Source organism: Stegostoma tigrinum, chromosome 22 (genome assembly GCF_030684315.1).
Source record: "Stegostoma tigrinum isolate sSteTig4 chromosome 22, sSteTig4.hap1, whole genome shotgun sequence".
Classification (NCBI taxonomy): Eukaryota; Metazoa; Chordata; class Chondrichthyes; order Orectolobiformes; family Stegostomatidae; genus Stegostoma; species Stegostoma tigrinum.
This window is the reverse complement of record NC_081375.1, coordinates 46,548,222-46,567,657: the sequence shown is the minus strand read 5'-3', so window position 1 is coordinate 46,567,657 and position 19,436 is coordinate 46,548,222. Positions and strand designations below refer to the sequence as shown.

Genomic DNA, 19,436 nt, shown 5'->3' with positions numbered 1-19,436 from the left:
GTAGTTGATGCTAAAACATTGAATGTATTCAAGAGGCAACTAGCTATAGCACGTGGGGAGAAAGGGATCAAAGGTTATGGGGAGAAGCAACATTAGGCCATTGAGTTGGGCAGTCAGCTGTATTTGAGATAAATGGAGGAGCAGGCTCAAAGGGAGCAGGGCCTCCCCCTGCTCATATCTTCTTCGGTTCTGCATTTTTATGTTTATTTAGATTTAAAATATTTGTCTTAGCTCCCATCTTCCCCCTGTCAAACTGGAAGTAAAATTCAATCATATTGTGGATGTTGCTACCTAGGAATACCTTGACTTTGAGGTCATTAATTAATCAAGTCTAATCTAACCTGTTCTGTGATAGTGTCTTACAGCTTTAAAATCAATCTCGAAAGCATCCTATGAACTCTTCATCCAGGCTACAACTGCTAATCTGATTTTTCACATTCATAAGTAGATTAAAGCCACTTGTGCTTATTGCTGGCATTCTATCATATGCATCCAATTTTTTTGACATATTTTGTCCCACCTTGTGGTTACATTGAGGCACACCCTTGAAGCATTGGGTACATAAAATTAGGCAGTGGGATATGTAGCTCAAAGATTGATTGGGAGAAGTGGGTTTCAGTGGGTGGACCACTGACACCAACCCTGGGGAGACTGAAGGCTGTACAATTCAGACAGTCTACACCTGAACAAAATAGTGAGGGCAAGGGATCAAATGTGGAAAGATGCGGGATATCAAACAGTAGGGATAAAGTCTGTCGGAACCTGGTAATATGGGAAATAGAGGCAGAGAATAGTAGGAAAGGGCAGAGAGGATAAAAACTTCTGGTCTCCCTGCTATGGGAAAGATGTTGTGAAACTTGAAAGTGTTCAGAAAAGATTTACAAGGATGTTGCCAGGGTTGGAGTGTTTCAGCTATAAGGAGATGCTGAATAGGCTGGGGCTATTTTCCCTGGTGCATCAGTGCCTGAGGGGTGACCTTACAGAAGTTTATAACCTATGAGGGGCATAGGTTTAAGGTGAGAGGTGAAAGATTTAATGAGACCTAAAGGGCAACTTCTTACAAAATTATTTTACATCCTGATTTCCTGGATCAAGTTCATCTTGAACGATTGTACAAATGCCATCCTTGATTAACAGTGCTATCAATCCAGCTTTGATTAGCTTGCTGTTTTTCCTGATTGTCATATTACCTCTCAATATTCAAGACCTAATCGTTGTCATCCTGAAGCTCTGCCTCCATAATTATACTCAGATCATACTTATCTACTTCTGTCTATGCCATCAATTCATCTACTTTGTTCTGAATAGTACACAGGTTAGGCTTTTCTTTTGTTATTTTTGTAATGTCTAGTCTTGAAGGTTTCTGTATTCCCAGGTGGAGTGATTGATTTATTGTCATGTGCACCAAAATACAGTGAAAAGCTTTGTTTACGAGTGGTACAGGCAAATCACAGCAAGCAAAGGATGTAAAGATCAAAAAGACTTAGGGGCATACAGATTACATTGTAGGTTATATTATGTGAGGCTACAGTCCATTCAACAGTCTGATAATAGTCAGAAAGAAGCTATTCCTGCACTTGCTCGTGTGTGTGTTCAGCCTTCCGTATCATTTTTCAGTTAATTCAAGGGTCATAGATTCATACAGATGTACAGCAGAGAAACAGGTCTTTGGTCCAACTCATCCATGCTAACAAATAAATTAATCTAGTCCCAATTTTCAGCATTTGGCCCAGATCTCTCCAAACCCTTCCTATTCATATGCCCAATGAAATGCTTTTTAAATGTTTATAGTTCCACCACTTCCTCTGGCATCTTGTTCCCTTAAATCTTTCCCCTCTCACCTTAAACCTACGCCATCTAGTTTTGGACTCCCTATCCTGGGATAAAGGTCTTGGCTATTTACCATATCCATACCCCTCATGATTTTATAAACATCTGTAAGGTCACCCCTTAGCCTCCAATGCACCCAGGAAAAAAGGTCCAGACAATCCAGTCTCTTCCTATTGCTGTAACCCTCTAAGCCTGGCAACATCCTTGTAAATCTTTTCTGAACCCTTTCAAGTTCACAATGTCTTTCCTATAGCAGGGAGACCAGAAATCTTTAAGAAGTCTTTATTCCATCTTACCCTACCTGCTATTATCTGACGTTCATCTCCCATATTACCATGTTCTGACATAGTTTGTCCCCATTCTTTGACATACCACATCTTTCCATGTTTGATCCCTTGCCCTCACTATTTGTTCAGGTGTAAGCTGTCCGAATGGTACAGCCCTCAAGCTCCCCAGGATTGGTCAATGGTCCACACACTGAAACCCATCTATTCCTCTGATAATAAAATGTGAGGCTGGATGAACACAGCAGGCCCAGCAGCATCTCAGGAGCACAAAAACTGACGTTTCGGGCCTAGGCCCTTCATCAGAGAGGGGGATGGGGAGAGCGAACTGGAATAAATAGGGAGAGAGGGAGAGGCAGACCGAAGATGGAGAGAAAAGAAGATAGGTGGGGAGGTAGGAAGGGGATAGGTCAGTCCAGGGAAGACGGGCAGGTCACGGAGGTGGGATGTGGTTAGTAGGTAGGGGATGGAGGTGCGGCTTGGGGTGGGAGGAAGGGATGGGTGAGAGGAAGAACAGGTTAGGGAGGCAGAGACAGGTTGGACTGGTTTTGGGATGCAGTGGGTGGAGGGGAAGAGCTGGGCTGGTTGTGTGGTGCAGTGGGGGGAGGGGACGAACTGGGCTGGTTTTGGGATGCGGTGGGGGAAGGGGAACATTTTGAAGCTGCTGAAGTCCACATTGATACCATTGGGCTGCAGCGTTCCCAAGCGAAATATGAGTTGCTGTTCCTGCAACCTTCGGGTGGCATCATTGTGGCACTGCAGGAGGCCCATGATGGACATGTCATCTAAAGAATGGAAGGGGGAATGGAAATGGTTTGCGACTGGGAGGTGCAGTTGTTTATTGCGAACCGAGCAGAGGTGCTCTGCAAAGCGGTCCCCAAGCCTCCACTTGGTTTCCCCAATGTAGATGGTAGCCACACCGGGTACAGTGGATGCAGTATACCACATTGGCAGATGTGCAGGTGAACCTCTGCTTAATATGGAAAGTCATCTTGGGGCCTATAAACAATAAACAACTGCACCTCCCAGTCGCAAACCATTTCCACTCCCCCTCCCACTCTTTAGATGACATGTCCATCATGGGCCTCCTGTAGTACCACAATGATGCCACCTGAAGGTTGCAGGAACAGCAACTCATATTCCGCTTGGGAACCCTGCAGCCCAATGGTATCAATGTGGACTTCACCAGCTTCAAAATCTCCCCTTCCCCCACCGCATCCCAAAACCAGCCCAGTTCGTCCCCTCCCCCCACTGCACTACACAACCAGCCCAGCTCTTCCCCTCCACCTACTGCATCCCAAAACCAGCCCAACCTGTCTCTGCCTCCCTAACCTGTTCTTCCTCTCACCCATCCCTTCCTCCCAACCCAAGCTGCACCTCCATCCCCTACCTACTAACCTCATCCCACCTCCTTGACCTGTCTGTCTTCCCTGGACTGACCTATCCCCTCCCTACCTCCCCACCTATACTCTCCTCTCCACCTACCTTCTTTTCTCTCCATCTTCGGTCCGCCTCCCCCTCTCTCCCTATTTATTCCAGAACCCTCTCCGATGAAGGGTCTAGGCCCGAAACGTCAGCTTTTGTGCTCCTGAGATGCTGCTTGGCCTGCTGTGTTCATCCAGCCTCACATTTTATTATCTTGGATTCTCCAGCATCTGAGTTCCCGTTATCTCTCCCATCTATTCCTCTCTCTATTTTATGTACCCTATACCTATTTGCACGTGGCTCAGGTAATAATCCAGCAATTACAACCTTTCTGGTTTTGCTCTATAATTTAGTGCCCAGCTCCACATACTCCCTGTTCATAATCTCCGAGGTCTAACTATTCTATTGGTACCTACGTGAACTACGACCGCTGTATAGAGCAAAGGTAGGGTGGCATCACTGAACTTAACTGAGTTTCAACTCTTTTTTTTCGTTCTCAAGGTTTGGTACAGAAGATATCACGGAGGTAAACGCAAATGTATTTACAAAGGTGGTCATATGTCATCTGATGAAATGTCATGTCAAGCCAAACTTGACAAACGTCTGTCAATCAAATTTGTTATTTTTTTTCCAAATTAAATATAAATGAGAAAATAACTTATGAATTAAAAGTAAAAACAACGTATTTACATTTTCCCTAAATTGTTTTATTTTCTATTTTAAAAGCCACCTTTACAGCAACGTGAAGGTGTTGGATGTGGATGTTTGGGTTTGGAAAGATGTGATGGTCTGGCGGAAGTGAGTGCGACGTCGGGTGGCTGCTGTGCTGTGCGTGGCTTCTAACCTGTCGCATTGAAGCTGTGTTGGTCCGTGGAGATCAGATTGTTGCTGCACTCATGGAAGTGGGAGAGGAGCCACCGAAACCCATCAGGACCGCGCTGGTGACGAGAGTGGAAAGCTTCAACGCTGCTCATCGCCTCCATAGGTAAATAAATAAAAAAACTGGCACCATCCCAGTGTGGACGTTGTAAGTTTCACTTTCACTGAGAGCAAGAACATAATATGGAAGCTTCAACGGTGAAACGTGCTCAGGAAATGCGCCCCGTCTATTGTGGTTTAATTGTACATGGGTTAATCGGTCTTATTTAACCATCTCTTCATGACATTGTTCCAAACAGAAACTCTCTTTGCGCAGGATCTCTCGCGTAGGGAGGTTGGGCCCTGGTTCTTCGTTGCTTTCAGTTCCGTAACCGCGTGTGAAATTGACAATTCACAATCTCGCTGAGGTCAGAGGTAAATGCCGGGTCTGAGACATTCCCCCACCCCGGAACCGCAGCTGTAACAGGTCCTGTTTAATTCGGCGTAACCCATTCCCGGAATTATTGCATCCTGTTTCGTAACAGGCAAGCTGTGTTGTAGGAGCCCTGGATTTAATCAGTGATGTGGATTGGCTCAGTACTGTGAGCCTCACTGTTTGCCTCACGTCCGTACGTCCAGGCAGGCCTGTAGTGTAGCGGGATAATGGGAACAGCGGATGCTGGAGAATCCTGGAGTGTATTCTGTTCTTATGAGAGACTCACATCTATCCCCAGCTCTGTGACAAGGCAACTGTGTCAGTGACCCCTCGTCGTGCACTCGGCGCACTGGAAAATCCACTTATTTACATCCGATTTATTCACTCAGCCGCTTTAAGACGTGGTCTTTCCATAGAAAAATCTTTAAGGCGAATCTCTCAACAGCAGCCTGCAACAATAATACAGCTCTCCGGACATAGCCAAACATCACCGAACTGTTTACACGCAGTGTTATTAACCAGGCACTAACACTGAGGCACCTGAGAAGATAACAGGGCAGATAATCAAATAGTTTGCTCACTTAGCGTTTGATGCTTACACTAGGGGGTCAAAACCTAACGAGATATGCCCATTTATATCGCTATGAATTAATTATTCTAACTTGGACTGCCATGGCTCAATAAAGACCTGCAGTCTAAAGATGTGCAAGTTAAGTGGCCATGCTAAATTACTCATAGTATCCAGGATGTGCAGGCTAGTTGGATTAGCCATGGGGGATTGTGATAAGGTATGGGGTTGGTCAGGGTGGGATGATCTTTGGAGGGTTGGAGTGGACTCGATAGGCCATATGACCTGCTTCCAAACTGCAGGGATTCTGTGATTCTAATTCAGACAATATGCTTGTCTGATTCACATTGGTCCATGTAGAAGATTCACCATTTCAGATTGCATCATTGCAAATTCCTGTGCAATATCCCACTATAGGTTTATGGGCAAGTGTAAAGGTCGCAAACAAGCAGCCTTTTTTTAAACTATCTAGAGCATTGCATTATGAATGAGTATTATTCTGCCACTTGCTGGAACCATGATTAATCTTACCAGTCTTGTGGCTTTATAAATGCTCTCTGAAACCTCCAATCATTTACAGATTAGTAATTGTCCCATAATGAAGTTTGAAATCTGTCTAGTTCTTAAACTCTTGAAAAGAGGGCTTTGTTTCAGTTATGGATGGTTAAACTCAAGTAGCTTTGCTACTGTTGCAAAGAAAGATTGCGGGTCACAGAGGACACATCTTAAAGCCAGGATATCCAGGGGTTTTGTGACCAATTTATCATGTAGCCAAACAAATATTTGTGTTCAATATGGTGATGACAGTAATGTTTATACGGGCATGATGTGTGAGGGGAACTTGGCTTGTTTTGAGGAGACTGCTGGCTAATTCTTGGCTGCTTCATGAAGTAATAATGAAGCAGGAGTGAAAGAGTAATTGGACCAGGAATTTCTGAATGACAGACTGGGACATAGAGGTTTGCAAAGTACAAGAGGGCAATACACTTGAAAATACACTGAAAGTACTGCTGCAACATATTCAAACGGTTTGTAATCTCAAAACAGCTGTCTTTCTTAGCTGGTGGTTCATGCTTGGGTTAGTTGTAACTACACTAGAGCCCAATATTTTCTTTAATTCATTCATGGGATGAGGGCATCACTGGCTAGGCCAGCATTTATTGCCCTATCCCTAATTGGCCAGAGGGCAGTTATGAAGCAGATATGTTGCTACAGCTCTGGAGCCACATGTAGGCCAGACCAGGTGAGGATGGCCGTTTCTTTCTTTTTCATGAGTGAACCAGATTGATTTATCCAACAATTGACACTGGCTTCATGGCCATCATTAGACTCTTAATTCCAGATTGTATTGAATATAAATTCCACCATCTGCCATAGTGGGATTTGAAACCAGGACCCCAGAACATTTTCTGCACTCTGGATTAACAATCCAGCAATAACATCACTAGACTGCTGCCTCCCAGCATTCAGTCCTCACGCTCCAATTTTTTTCAAAAAAAACACTGCATGGGATTTGGGCAGTGGCTTGTTTGGTCATTTTTAGATATCAGTTAAAAGTGAATTGGAGTGATCTGGAGTCGTGTGTAGGCCCAGCCAAATAACAATGGCAGAATCCCTTCCCTAAAAGACACCAGTGAGGTAGGTGGGTATTTACAACAACAGACAATGTTTGCCATTTGACTTCTTCATTTTAATTTATTTTTCTTTATTAAATTCAAGTTTCCACCATCTGCTGTGGCACAATTCTCTCCTATGTCCCCAGAACAATCGCCTGGAGTTCTGGATTACCACTCCAGTGACATTACTACAATGACACCATCTCCCCAAATAAATAAAGCATTAAAGTGAACTCCATAATTAAATGTCTGCTTTTAATTTTCTTTTTAAAAAAAAAATGATGGCTGTGTTCACAGTAGGGCTTGTATCATTTGCTGAATTAAACTCTGGAGGGTCAAGACAGACTGCTGGCTTAGACTGTGTATCATGGTATAATAGATGTTACAATGGGGTACCAATGTGGTAATTTCAAAAGCAGATACGTCAATCTGTGAAAGAGGCAGGTATATTTGATCATCTTGTCCTTTTACATTTCTGGGAATATATCAAAATTTAGCCTAGTCATTGAAAATTAGAATTTTGAACAGTATTCATATTGGCTGCCTGTGAAATAAAGCAACCTAATTTTTCACAATCCTTTCATCTCACCAAAGGTTTCAATCCATTTTCATAAACAAAGGCTTATATGATGAGAAGTGGAAAAGATACCATGTGCATTATTATGACATAATGAGATCTGATTGTTCCAATGGGTGGTACAGGCACGGGCCATTCAGTCTCTTTTAGCTCATTCCACATTTCAATAAGATCGTGGCTGATCTGTGGCCGAATTCCATATGTCTGCCTTTGGCTCATATCCCTCTAATACCATTTCTTAACAAAAATTTATCTATCTCCAATTTTAAATTAACAATTGATCCAGCATACACTGGCATTTGTGGAAGAAAGTTCCAGCCTCTATAGTCTTTTGTACATAGAAGTGCTTTGTGACATCTCTCCTGAATAGTCTGCCCATAATTCTCAGGCTATGTGCCTTAGTTATACAATCACTAACCAGTGGAAGTAGTTTATCTTTATCTTGCCTGTTTTTTTCCTGTTAATGCCTTGAAGGCTTTGGTCTTAACCTTCAAAATTCTAGAGAAAGCAAGTCTAATTTACATAATCTCTCCTCCTAACCACTGAAGTGTGGGTACCATTCTTGCAAAACTGGATTGTGCTCCCTCAAGGCCAATATATCTTTCTTAAGGTGCAGTGTCCAGATCTGCTAACCCCTAGGTTGACTTCCTGACAGATACTGAGTAGTGCAGTCTCACTTTGGAACAGAATAGGTTCTGACCTTATACAGTATCAATCTTAAATCTTTCTAAAATGCCAATGGCAGGTAATAAGTTTGGGAAAGTCCCCCAGTTAGCCATATTTGATGCTGAGTGGCACTCCTCAAACTGTACCTTCTACTGACAAGTTGTTTGTGGAAAATCTCTCCAACTATCTCTAGAAACAAACATTAGCATTTCTTCACCTGCCACTTGCATCACTCTGTCGAGGAGATTCCAAAACCCAAACTATATTGCCTAATATCAAGAAGGCAAAAAAAGTTACATTTCTCATTATGTCCAATTTCTAATGCATTTCCCAATTGTTTTTTTCTTGATAACCACGTCATGTATCAGATGTCAGATGTTATCCATAGAACAGGGTAATCTGCAAGGTCATTTGCGCAGATTTGAGAGAGAAAAATACATGATAAATCTGTTAGAAAGTCTGTGGAGCAGAGGGCCTGTTTAGAATATTTGCTTTGAAAGTGTGACATCATTTTGAACTTGTTTTCCAGTAATTGTTTAAGTGCTGAGGAGAATAAAAGAATTTTTGGAAAATGCAACAACCCAAATGGTCATGGCCACAACTACAAAGGTCAGTAATGCTTGTTGACATAATTTCATAACCAAAGTGTGTGCATTGCAATATTGCCTCAGCCTAGATAGATAAGTGACGTTGTCTAGTGAACACTTACAATTCCTTACTATGCCCCGCAGAGCGGGCTTTCTGCAAAACAAATAGCTCCGTGCAGCTAAAATCCATTTCTGCAGTTTGGTGTTGCAATGTTTGATTGCTTCTGAACTGTAGCACATTTTCCATTCTTTGGTGTTAACGGCCGGCTGATCAGACTTCTGACTTTTGTGTGGTGCTGTTTATTTCTTAATGCAGCACATTTTCCAACCGTTGACCCCATTTCAAGACTTGAGCATTTTCGTGATCCTTCAGTGTGACCTGTGAGAATCGGGGGTGGGGGTCCTGTGAGAGCAGAGGGCCTGTTTAGAGTGGGAGCTCAGCTGGAATAATTCAATCAGAGCTCCAGGGTTGCCGTTGCTGCCTCAGAGCCCATGACTCCAGACGCCCATTTTGCAAAGCACTATGTAAATGGCCATTTCCTGAGACTCCATGCTTAGAAGATGCTCTGTTGATGGCAGCACTTCCCCACAAGCTGGTGGGTAACGTGGAGAACAAGTAAGTTAAAACAGCTGTTAAACCAAGTACTTGGGCTATTTTTCCAATAGCTTTAAAAGAACTTTTTGAAGTACTTGGAGAGTGCAGCTTTTTTTTCCCCCCATTCTCCTCTCACTGGATTTTTAAAAAAGCAGAGATTTGCATGTTATGCACAATTCTGGTGTTATTGCGAGCCTACAGATTGAAAAGCCTATTAGTAAAGGCACAGAAGCTGATGGTTTGGAAAGGTTATCAAGGGCCTGTGTGTGATGAGAGATTTGCTCAGCCAATAAAGGCCCTTGATAACAGAGTGTGAAGCTGGATGAACACAGCAGCCTCAGGAGCACAAAAGCTGATGTTTCGGGCCTAGACCCTTCACCAGAGAGTGGGATGGGGAAAGGGTTCTGGAATAAATAGGGAGAGAGGGGGAGGCGGACCGAAGATGGAGAGAAAAGAAGATAGGTGGAGAGGAGAGTATAGGTAGGGAGGGGATAGGTCAGTCCAGGGAAGACAGACAGGTCAAGGAGGCGGGATGAGGTAGTAGGTAGGAAATGGAGGTGCGGCTTGAGGTGGGAGGAAGGGATGGGTGAGAGGAAGAACAGGTTAGGGAAGCGGAGACAGGCTGGGCTGGTTTTGGGATGCATTGGGGGGAGGGGGCGAGCTGGGCTGGTTTTGTGATGCGGTGCGGGAGGGGAGGAGGCCCATGATGGACATGTCATCTGAGGAATGGGAGGTGGAGTTAAAATGGTTCGTGAACCGAGCAGAGGTGTTCTGCAACGCGGTCCCCAAGCCTCCGCTTGGTTTCCCCAATGTAGAGGAAGCCACACCGGGTACAGTGGATACAGTATACCACATTGGCAGATGTGCTTAATATGGAAAGTCATCTTGGGGTCTGGAATGGGGGTGAGGGAGGAGGTGTGGGGGCAAGTGTAGCACTTCCTGCGGTTGCAGGGGAAGGTGCCGGGTGTGGTGGGGTTGGAGGGGAGTGTGGAGCGGACAAGGGAGTCACGGAGAGAGTGGTCTCTCCGGAAGGCAGACAAGGGTGGGGATGGAAAAATGTCTGGGGTGGTGGGGTCGGATTGTAGATGGCGGAAGTGTCGGAGGATGATGCGTTGTATCTCCCCCTCCTGTTCCCCAGATGACATGTCCGTCCTGGGCCTCCTGCAGTGCCACAATGATGCCACCCGAAGGTTGCAGGAACAGCAACTCATATTCCGCTTGGGAACCTTGCAGCCCAATGGTATCAATGCGGACTTCACAAGCTTCAAAACCTCCCCACCTATACTCTCCTCTCCACCTATCTTCTTTTCTCTCCATCTTCGATCCACCTCCCCCTCTCTCCCTGTTTATTCCAGAACCCTCTCCCCATCCCCCTCTCTGATGAAGGGTCTCGGCCCGAAACGTCAGCTTTTGTGCTCCTGAGATGCTGCTTGGCCTGCTGTGTTCATCCAGCTTCACACTTTGTTATCTTGGATTCTCCAGCATCTGCAGTTCCCATTATCTCTCTTCCATAAAGGCCCTTAATGCTTTCTCAGTTTATATCAGCTGCTGCGTCTTTAATATCGTAGATAAAGACAGAATTTTTCAAATGGGCTTCCGCTGTTTGGCTGACTGTGTTTGAATATCACCACCATTGCATTTCTTTTATTCAGGATAACAGCGTATGTCAAGACTATCAAACAATATTTTGGGGTGATTGAAACATAGATTTTTCCCTTATGGGAGCAAATGTGCCCAGTCAAGCTCTTCATCTCTAGTCTAACTTTTCATGAATATTGGAAAAGAACAATGAGCTTTCAGTTGTTCTACAACAACTTGGTTTGAAAAAGCCTTTAAAGTTGCAAAATATCTTGTGGGACTGTACAGGAGCAAAACTAGGTGAAATGTAAACTGAGCCAAAGGAGACATCAGGACTGCTAACTCTACACCTTGAAGACCAAAAGGGGTTTTTTTTCCCTGAAGGGGAAGGTTTCGAGGGCCAGTTTGTAAACGTGGAGAAAAATGGAAATGTTTGTTGATGGATTTGCCCAAAGTTTAAGGGAGGCCGACAAAAATATGGTTAAGCCAGTAGAGGATGCATAACAGTCCAAAATACCAACTTTATACGTTCCCAGGATGTCTCCAAGTATTTCAGTGCTAATTAACTAACTTTGTAAGCAAACGTAGCACAAAGTTTGGAACCATAATCTACTAAAAAATGAAAATAATAACGAATCACCAGTTAATTTGCATCAGTGTTTCTGGCTGCAGGTGGGAACATTAATCAGCATACAAGCAGTCGTTTCTCCAGTTCCAAAATTGTTATGTGATCCTTTATGTCCATCTGAATGAGCAGTTTTGACATCTTATTAATATTTCTCTTGATGCATTATCCAGAGACTGATGTTCTCAGACAAAATGATGCTGTATTGTCAGATTACTGACTGAAGTCTTGAAACTGCAAACTTGTGACTTATGAATGCCACTGACCTCGAATAATGTTTGACTTCTAAGTTCCCGGTTTCTGTTGCCGTGTTCCCCTGCGTTTGAACGAGTTACAAAACAGTGTCTATTTTAAATTATACAAATCTATTCACGAGACACTGTTTTGGTCACCATCTAGTAGGAATGCACTAGCAGGGTGACATAAAGAATTGTGGTTCAAAGCCCTCCAATTGCTTAAAATAGAAAATTATAGAAGTGGCTTTTGTAGCAGGGCCACTATTGTTGGGAGGGAGAGAGGAGCATGATGGGATCCCCTCTGCAAAATGGCCTGCAGTTGCTGCTGCATTCAGGCAGGGATGAGGGCATCTCCAGGCCAGCTAGGAGCATGGCACAGCAGCCTTTCACCAAGGGCAAGCTCCAAGTGGCTAGATGAGCCACTTCCACCTGAATTTTAGGTTTTATTGTTATGTGCACTCAAGTACAGGAGTACAGTGAAAAGTGTACTTCGTTCACCATTCCTGGCGCCATCTTGGCTACATAGGTATCTAAGTACAAAAATAGAAAAGTAAAAACAAGTTTAAAAGAGTTCATCATTACAGATCTCCTTAGCATAAAGTGGAAAGATAAAGGAATAGAGTTAGAAGTGTAACATTGCAGTCCTTCCTCAAGCCATGGGCTTGCAGGCACACTGACCTGGAGGACAACTGGAAAATCCTCCACTTGACCTCTCTCAGCAGGCGTTGACGGCCACGTGGGTACCCCCAGCCCATTCCAGGAAAATGGGTTGGATTGAATAGGAAAGCGAATGGGTAGTGTAAAATTTCGTATGTGCCCGCCTTCATTCCCAGCTCCACCGCAGGCGAAAAACCCATCCCTTAGAAATTTGAATTGCAAGAGATGTGGTGGAGAAAACAGAGGCTACCTTTTGTGGGGATTCACGTGAGCTCATGACTGAGTTCTGGGACTGGGCCGTTTAGCCCTCCTCATGCTCACAGTTTATTGGTTTCTTAAATGTTTTAAAGACCATTGCTGCAGTGAGATTAAAGTTACAGCATTCCAAAAGCCTGTTTTCTTTTAAAAAAGAGCAGTCTGTACAAAGCAAACTTCATTTGATGTGAATTTTCAGTTTTCATCTTTTGAGAAATGACAGTTTTGTGCGTGATCTTTCTAACCATTTGTATTTGTGTTTTGCAGTGGAAGTTACAGTACGTGGGGAGGTGAGTGTGAGCATGTCATGGGGGTAGGGGGCAGCTGGTGATGTCGTGGTAATGTCACTGGGCTACTAAAGGCCCAGGTTGATACTTTGGTGACAAGGTTTCAAATCCTACCTCACCAGCTGGTGGAATTTAAAAAACACAGAATTGAAAGCTAGTCCCCGTGACGATGAACACCAACTGTTTTAAAATTGGTCCAGTAGTGTTCCTTAGGGAAAGAAAGTTACCATCCTTATCCTGGCCTACATGTACCCCAGACCTGGAGGGGGATGGTTGACTCCTAGCTGTCGTGTTGATTTGACTAGCCAATAAAATCAGCCCAAGGGCAATTGGAAATGGGCAACAAATGTTAGCCTTGCCAGCGAACATGAAAGAATAAAATAAAACTGTCATCTACTCGGGAACTTGTACTAAATATGAGTGAGCAAAACAGCAAGAATTGATTCTGCCCATTTTTTTTATTTTCAAGTCATAAATACTAACATTGACTTGGTCATGCTTTTGAGGAACTATAGACTGGTGAGTCAGTGGTTGGTAAGTGAACCCCGTCTAGGGGCAGGATTTTCATGCGTTTGGAAAGGCAAGGACTATTTAGGGATATTCAACATGGCTTTGTGTGTGGGAATTCGTCTCTCACTAAGTTGATCTGATCTTTTGAAGAGGTGACAAAGAAGATTGATGAAGGTAGAGCAGTAGACGTTGTCTGTATAAACTTCAACAATGCATTTGACAAGGTTCCACATGCCAGATTGGTTAGTAAAGTTAGCTCACATGAGATTCATGGGGAGCTTGCCTATTGGATACAAAATTGGCTTGAAGGTTAGGGGCAGAGGGTGGTAGTAGAGCGTTGTTTTTCACTCTGAAGGCCTGTAACCAGCAGTTGTGTCACAGGGATCAGTGCTAGGTCCACTGCTTTTCATCATTTATGTAAATGATTTGAATGTGAATATAGGAAGCAAGTTTGCAGATGATACCAAAGTAGGTGGGGTAGTGGACAGTGTAGATTATCTGAGAGTATAGGAGGACCTTGATCAGATAGACCAGTGGGCCAATAAGTGACAGAATTTAATTTTGATAAATGTGAGGTTGCATTTTCATAAGGCAAACCAGGACAGGACTTGATAAAAACCAAAAGAACTGCGTATGCTGGAAATCAGGAACAAAAACAGATGTTGCTGGAAAAGCTCAGCAGCTCTTGCAGCAACTGTGAAGGAAAAATCAGAGTTCACCATACCTGAAACGTTAACTGTGATTTTTTTTTTCCTTCACAGATGCTGCCAGACCTGCTGAGCTATTCCAGCAACTTCTGTTTTTGTTCAGGCCAGGACTTATACAGTTAATCTTAGGGCACTAGGGAGTGTTGCCGAACAAAGAGACCTGGGGTGCAGGTGCAGAGTTCCGTGAAAGTGGCGTTACTGATAGACAGGGCAGTGAAGGAAGAATTTGCCTTCATTGTTCAAAACATTGAGTATAGGAGTTGGGAGGTCATGTTGCAGCTGCACAGGACATTGGTGAGGCCACTTTTAGAATACTGCATGCAGTTTTGATCACCCTTCTATAGGAAAGATGTTGCTAAACTTGAGAGTGTGCAGAAAAGATTGACAAAGATGTTGCCATTATTGGAGGGTTTTGAGCTATAGGGAAAGGCTGAATATGTGCTTTTCCTGGAGTGTCAGAGGCTGAGGGATGTCCTGTTCGAGGTTTGCAAAATTATGAGGCATACATAGGATGAATGGCCAAAGTCTTTTTCCTGGGGTCGGGGAATCCAAAACAAAATGGCCCTGTTTTAAGTGAGAGGGGAAAGAAATAAACAGGACCTGAGGGGTAAGTTTTTCATACAGGGGGTGGTGTGTGTATGGAACGAGCTGCCAGAGGAAGTGGTGGAGGCTGGTACAAGTATGACATTTAAAAGGAATCTGGATGGGTACGTGATTGGGAAGGGTTTAGAGTAATATGGGCCAAATGCAGGCAAGTGGGACACGATTAATTTGGGATATCTGGTCAGCATGGACAAGTTGGACTGTGTTTCCATGCTATGTTAATCTATGACTCTGTGACAATGGGTGGGTATGTTTAGATACAGGAACACTTTGGAAATTGCACTCCCAGGTGGCTTGATGTGGACGTGCTGCATTTTCCAATTCACTGACTGCTAAGCGCGTTGCTCATTGCTATGCTGGGTAACAGGCAGAGGAGCAGAGAGAAGCTGGTGAGGGAGAAGATTGAACGATCTAACGCACAACCTTTTACAGCACGCTGGGGATGGAGGGTCATAATCACAGAATCATTCAAGTGCAAAAGGAACAAGGACTGTAGCGGGACAGTGCCAATGTCCCTACCTCTGGGTCAGAGCACCCAGGTTTAAGTCTCACCTGCATTTGAGATGTTCTGAGCAAGAGGAGACCATATGGCCTCTTGCCTCTGCTCCTTAATGTGATGTCACTGCTGAATTAAAGTACCAAAAGAACATACAAATTAGGCCATTCAGCCCTTCAAGCCTGCCCCTTCATTTAGTGACTGTCTGATTGTGTTCTGAATTGCACATTCCCATCTACCTCCACTAATCTTAGATTCTTGTTAGGCAGGCAAATAAATTAAGCTCTGCATTTAAAAAAAGCCAATGATCCTGCCTCCATCATCTTCTGAGGCAGAGAGTTCTAATGTTGCATGCCCTGAGAAAAAAGATTTTTCCTAATCTCATTTATAAAAGGATGTCCCGCTAATTTTAAACTGGTGTATCTAGTTTTGGAATCACAGCCAAGAGGAAATATCCTTTACACGACCACCTTGTCCAAACCATTCAGGATCTATATACATTTCAATCTAATCACCTCTCACTCTTCTGAACACCAGTGCAAACGTTTCCAGTCTGTGCAACCTATCCTTGTAGGATAACTTGCTCATCCCAAGTATTAATCTAGTGACCTCCTCTGTACCACCTCCAATGCCTTAAATAAGGAAAGGAAAACTGCGCACTGTATTTGAGATGTGCTCCCACCCAATACCCTGTGAAAATGAAGTTTATGATTCTTGCATTTATGTCCAGTATTTACTGCTTACTACAGTAAGTAATAAAGTATTATTTACTTGTAATAAAGTAAGGCATTCCATTAGCTGCCTTTATCATTCAGTGTGCCTGCATACTAACTTTTCACCTAGATTTGTATTTGTTTATGAAGTACCATGCAAACTGAGATTTTCGGACGGTGGTGGGGTGAGTAAAGAACCAGTTGGTCACTTCCTCAGACCAGGAGGCCAAGGGCTTCCCGATATCCTTCCTGCGTTATTCCCCAAGGCAGCAACTAGCCCAGTCATGGTTACCATTTGACTTTGAGCATTGCAATCCAGAGTTAATCTCTCACTTCGAGGCAGCAAGGGGAGGTGAGGAGTGTATATTCTTGAACTGATTGCAAATCTCACTTCCACTCCCAGTTAGGGACTTTTGAACATTAAAATAAGGCCCTGTCAGAGATGGAACCTGGAAAAGATCTGGTTGTCTACTTCTTAATCTTCCTGCCGCCCCAATTTGAAAATTGAGCCTTAGATTTTAGTTCTCTTGCCTTTCAATGAAGACAGCAATCAGAAACCAATGAAAAACCACTTCATTTATTTCCCCCTTACAAATTAAACCTGAAAGGTTGGAAGTGGAGGGATGAAGATAGAGTCCAGACAAAAGATTTAAACTTGTGCCTTTTTTTTCCAAGGTAATAATGTGTAGGAATGATAGTTATGTTTGAATAAATAGGGAAAGGTAACATATAGATTGAAATGGAATATTGAGGAAATGAGAAAGGAGAATCAGGGAGGTTGAGATGAAATAGGAAAGTGTTGCTTTTTAACTAAATTATTTGAATTTGCTGCTTAGAATTACTTCAGCAATTAAGCTATTCAGATGAGTTTTTGGTGATTTGTTACTGTAATACCATTTATTTTAATAGCGAGTTTTGAGAAGATTTGTAGCTCAGGTTGAGGTTCTGGATGTGAGTTTGCTCGCTGAACTGGAAGGTTGGTTTTCAGACGTTTCGTCACCATTCTAGGTAACATCATCAGTGAGCCACCGACGAAGCTCTGGTGTTATGTCCTGCTTTCTATTTATCTGTATAGGTTTTCTTGGGTTGGTGATGTCATTTCCTGTTCTTTTTCTCAGGGGATGGTAGATTGATTTGGAGCCAATGTGTTTGTTGATGGAGTTCCAGTTGGAATGCCGTGCTTCTAGGAATTCTCGTGCATGCCTCTGTTTGGCTTGTCCTAGGATGGATGTGTTGTCCCAATCAAAGTGGTGTCCTTCCTCATCTGTATGTAAGGATACTAGTGATAGTGGGTCATGTCGTTTTGTGGCTAGTTGATGTTCATGTATCCTGGTGGCTAGCTTCCTTCCAGTGTGTCCAATGTAGTGTTTGTCACAGTTCTTGCAAGGTATTTTGTAGATGACGTTCGTTTTATTTGTTGTCTCTATAGGGTCTTTTAAGTTCATTAGCTGCTGTTTTAGTGTGTTGGTGGGTTTGTGGGCTACCCTGATGCCAAGGGGTCCGAGTAGTCTGGCAGTCATTTCGGAAATATCTTTGATGTAGGGGAGAGTGGTTATGGTTGTCTAATTAATTTATTTGAGTTCTGTAAAAATAATTCTACAAAATACCTTGCAAGAACTGTGATAAACACTACATTGGACAAACTGGCAGGAAGCTAGCCACCAGGATACATGAACATCAACTAGCCACAAAACGACATGACCCACTATCACTCGTATCCTTACATACAGATAAGGAAGGACACCACTTTGATTGGGACAACACATCCATCCTAGACAAGCCAAACAGAGACATGCACGAGAATTCCTAGAAGCATGGCATTCCAGCCGGAACTCCATCAACAAACACATTGACTTGGAGCCCATCTACCACCCTCTGAGAAAAAGAACAGGAAATGACATCACCAACCCAAGGAAACCTAACCAGATAAATAGAAAGCGGGACATAACACCAGCGCTTCGTCGGAGGCTCACTGATGATGTTACCTAGAATGGTGACGAAACGTCTGAAAACTAACCTTCCAGCTCAGCAAGCAAACTCACATCCAGAAGTTATTTTAATATCAGCGAGTGAATCATTATAAATGGCAGAACAAGGAAGACACTGATGTGTGTGACAATGACATTATGAAGGTTCAGTTTTAGAAATTTTTTTTCATTTTGATTGAACTACATTAATTTAAATGCAATTTTCACCTTCAGAAACATCTCTGGATTGAGAATTAACAATATAGGGCACTCTAAAGTTGAAAGAAACCATGATAGAACAGAAATAATTCCGTGCTGTCTTACTTCAGCCTGACAATGAATGGTCAATCTAACTTCATCATCTTTGTTCACGTGTTTCAGGTCAATCCGCTCACTGGGATGGTGATGAACATCTCAGACCTCAAGGAGCACATGCAGGTGATGATTAAATTGTAGAATGGTAGAAATGGCGAGGAAAATGTAAATGCCCCCTCCCCCTACCCCAGCCTAAGTTAATCAGTGGTCCTGATACAATCGCTGAGGATCTGATCTGTATCATTGTAGAAATCGAACTTTTTTTTTGTCATTCTAAAAGTATTGACCACAACTTGCTTTTTTTTAATCCTTCATCAGGAATCCATAATAAAACCACTTGACCATAAGAATCTGGACAAAGATGTCCCATACTTCACCAATGTTGTTAGGTAAGTGTATTGCATAAATGTTAGGAATATAGGAGCAGGAGTAGGCCATTCAGCCCCTTGTGCCTGCTGCACCATTTTAGATATTGCCTGATTATTTATCTCAATGCCATTTCCACATATGGCCCCTGTATTCTTTGGCTTCAGAATCTCAGAATCCATTGATCTCTGTGTTGGACCTGCTCACTAATTAAGCCTCCACAGCCCTTTGAGGTAGAGAAACGCAGAAATTCCCCACCCTCTGAGAGAAGAATTTTTCCTCATCCCAATCCTAAATGACTTGCTCTTTATTATGAGATTGTGCCTAATGGTTCTCGATGCCCCACTATCCCATCCCAGGGGAAATATCCTTTCTGTGCCCACCATGTCTAACCTTTTAAGAATCCAGCGAGGCCAGTATTTCAATGAGGTCACTTCTCATGTTTCTAAGCTCGAGAGAACATGGTGTTGGATGGATGTGGGTAAGGGGTTATAGTGATTGGTATAGCTGGGGAGTTGAAGTGGGAGAGAGACTTAATGAGATTTCTTCGGAGAGAGGAGGAAAACTTCTTTAAAGTTGGCAACCTTAGAAAAGACTTAACAGTTTTTAATGATAGGGAGACAGTAAGGACTGCAGATGTTGGAAGCCCAAAACGTTGACTTTGCTGCTCCTTGGATGC

At 43.3% G+C, this 19,436-nt stretch overlaps 1 protein-coding gene across 1 annotated transcript in view; it reads left to right on the top strand.

Moving 5' to 3' along the window:
• The first annotated feature begins 4,323 nt into the window (after nucleotides 1–4,323).
• pts (6-pyruvoyltetrahydropterin synthase) overlaps nucleotides 4,324–19,436 on the top strand; it is a 30,940-nt gene continuing 15,827 nt past the window's right edge. The window contains exons 1-5 of the mRNA XM_048555249.2: nucleotides 4,324–4,524; nucleotides 8,790–8,869; nucleotides 13,061–13,083; nucleotides 18,458–18,514; nucleotides 18,710–18,780. Coding sequence (XP_048411206.2) covers nucleotides 4,436–4,524; nucleotides 8,790–8,869; nucleotides 13,061–13,083; nucleotides 18,458–18,514; nucleotides 18,710–18,780 — 320 coding nt within the window. The 5' untranslated portion in view covers nucleotides 4,324–4,435. The remainder of the gene's footprint in view (nucleotides 4,525–8,789; nucleotides 8,870–13,060; nucleotides 13,084–18,457; nucleotides 18,515–18,709; nucleotides 18,781–19,436) is intronic.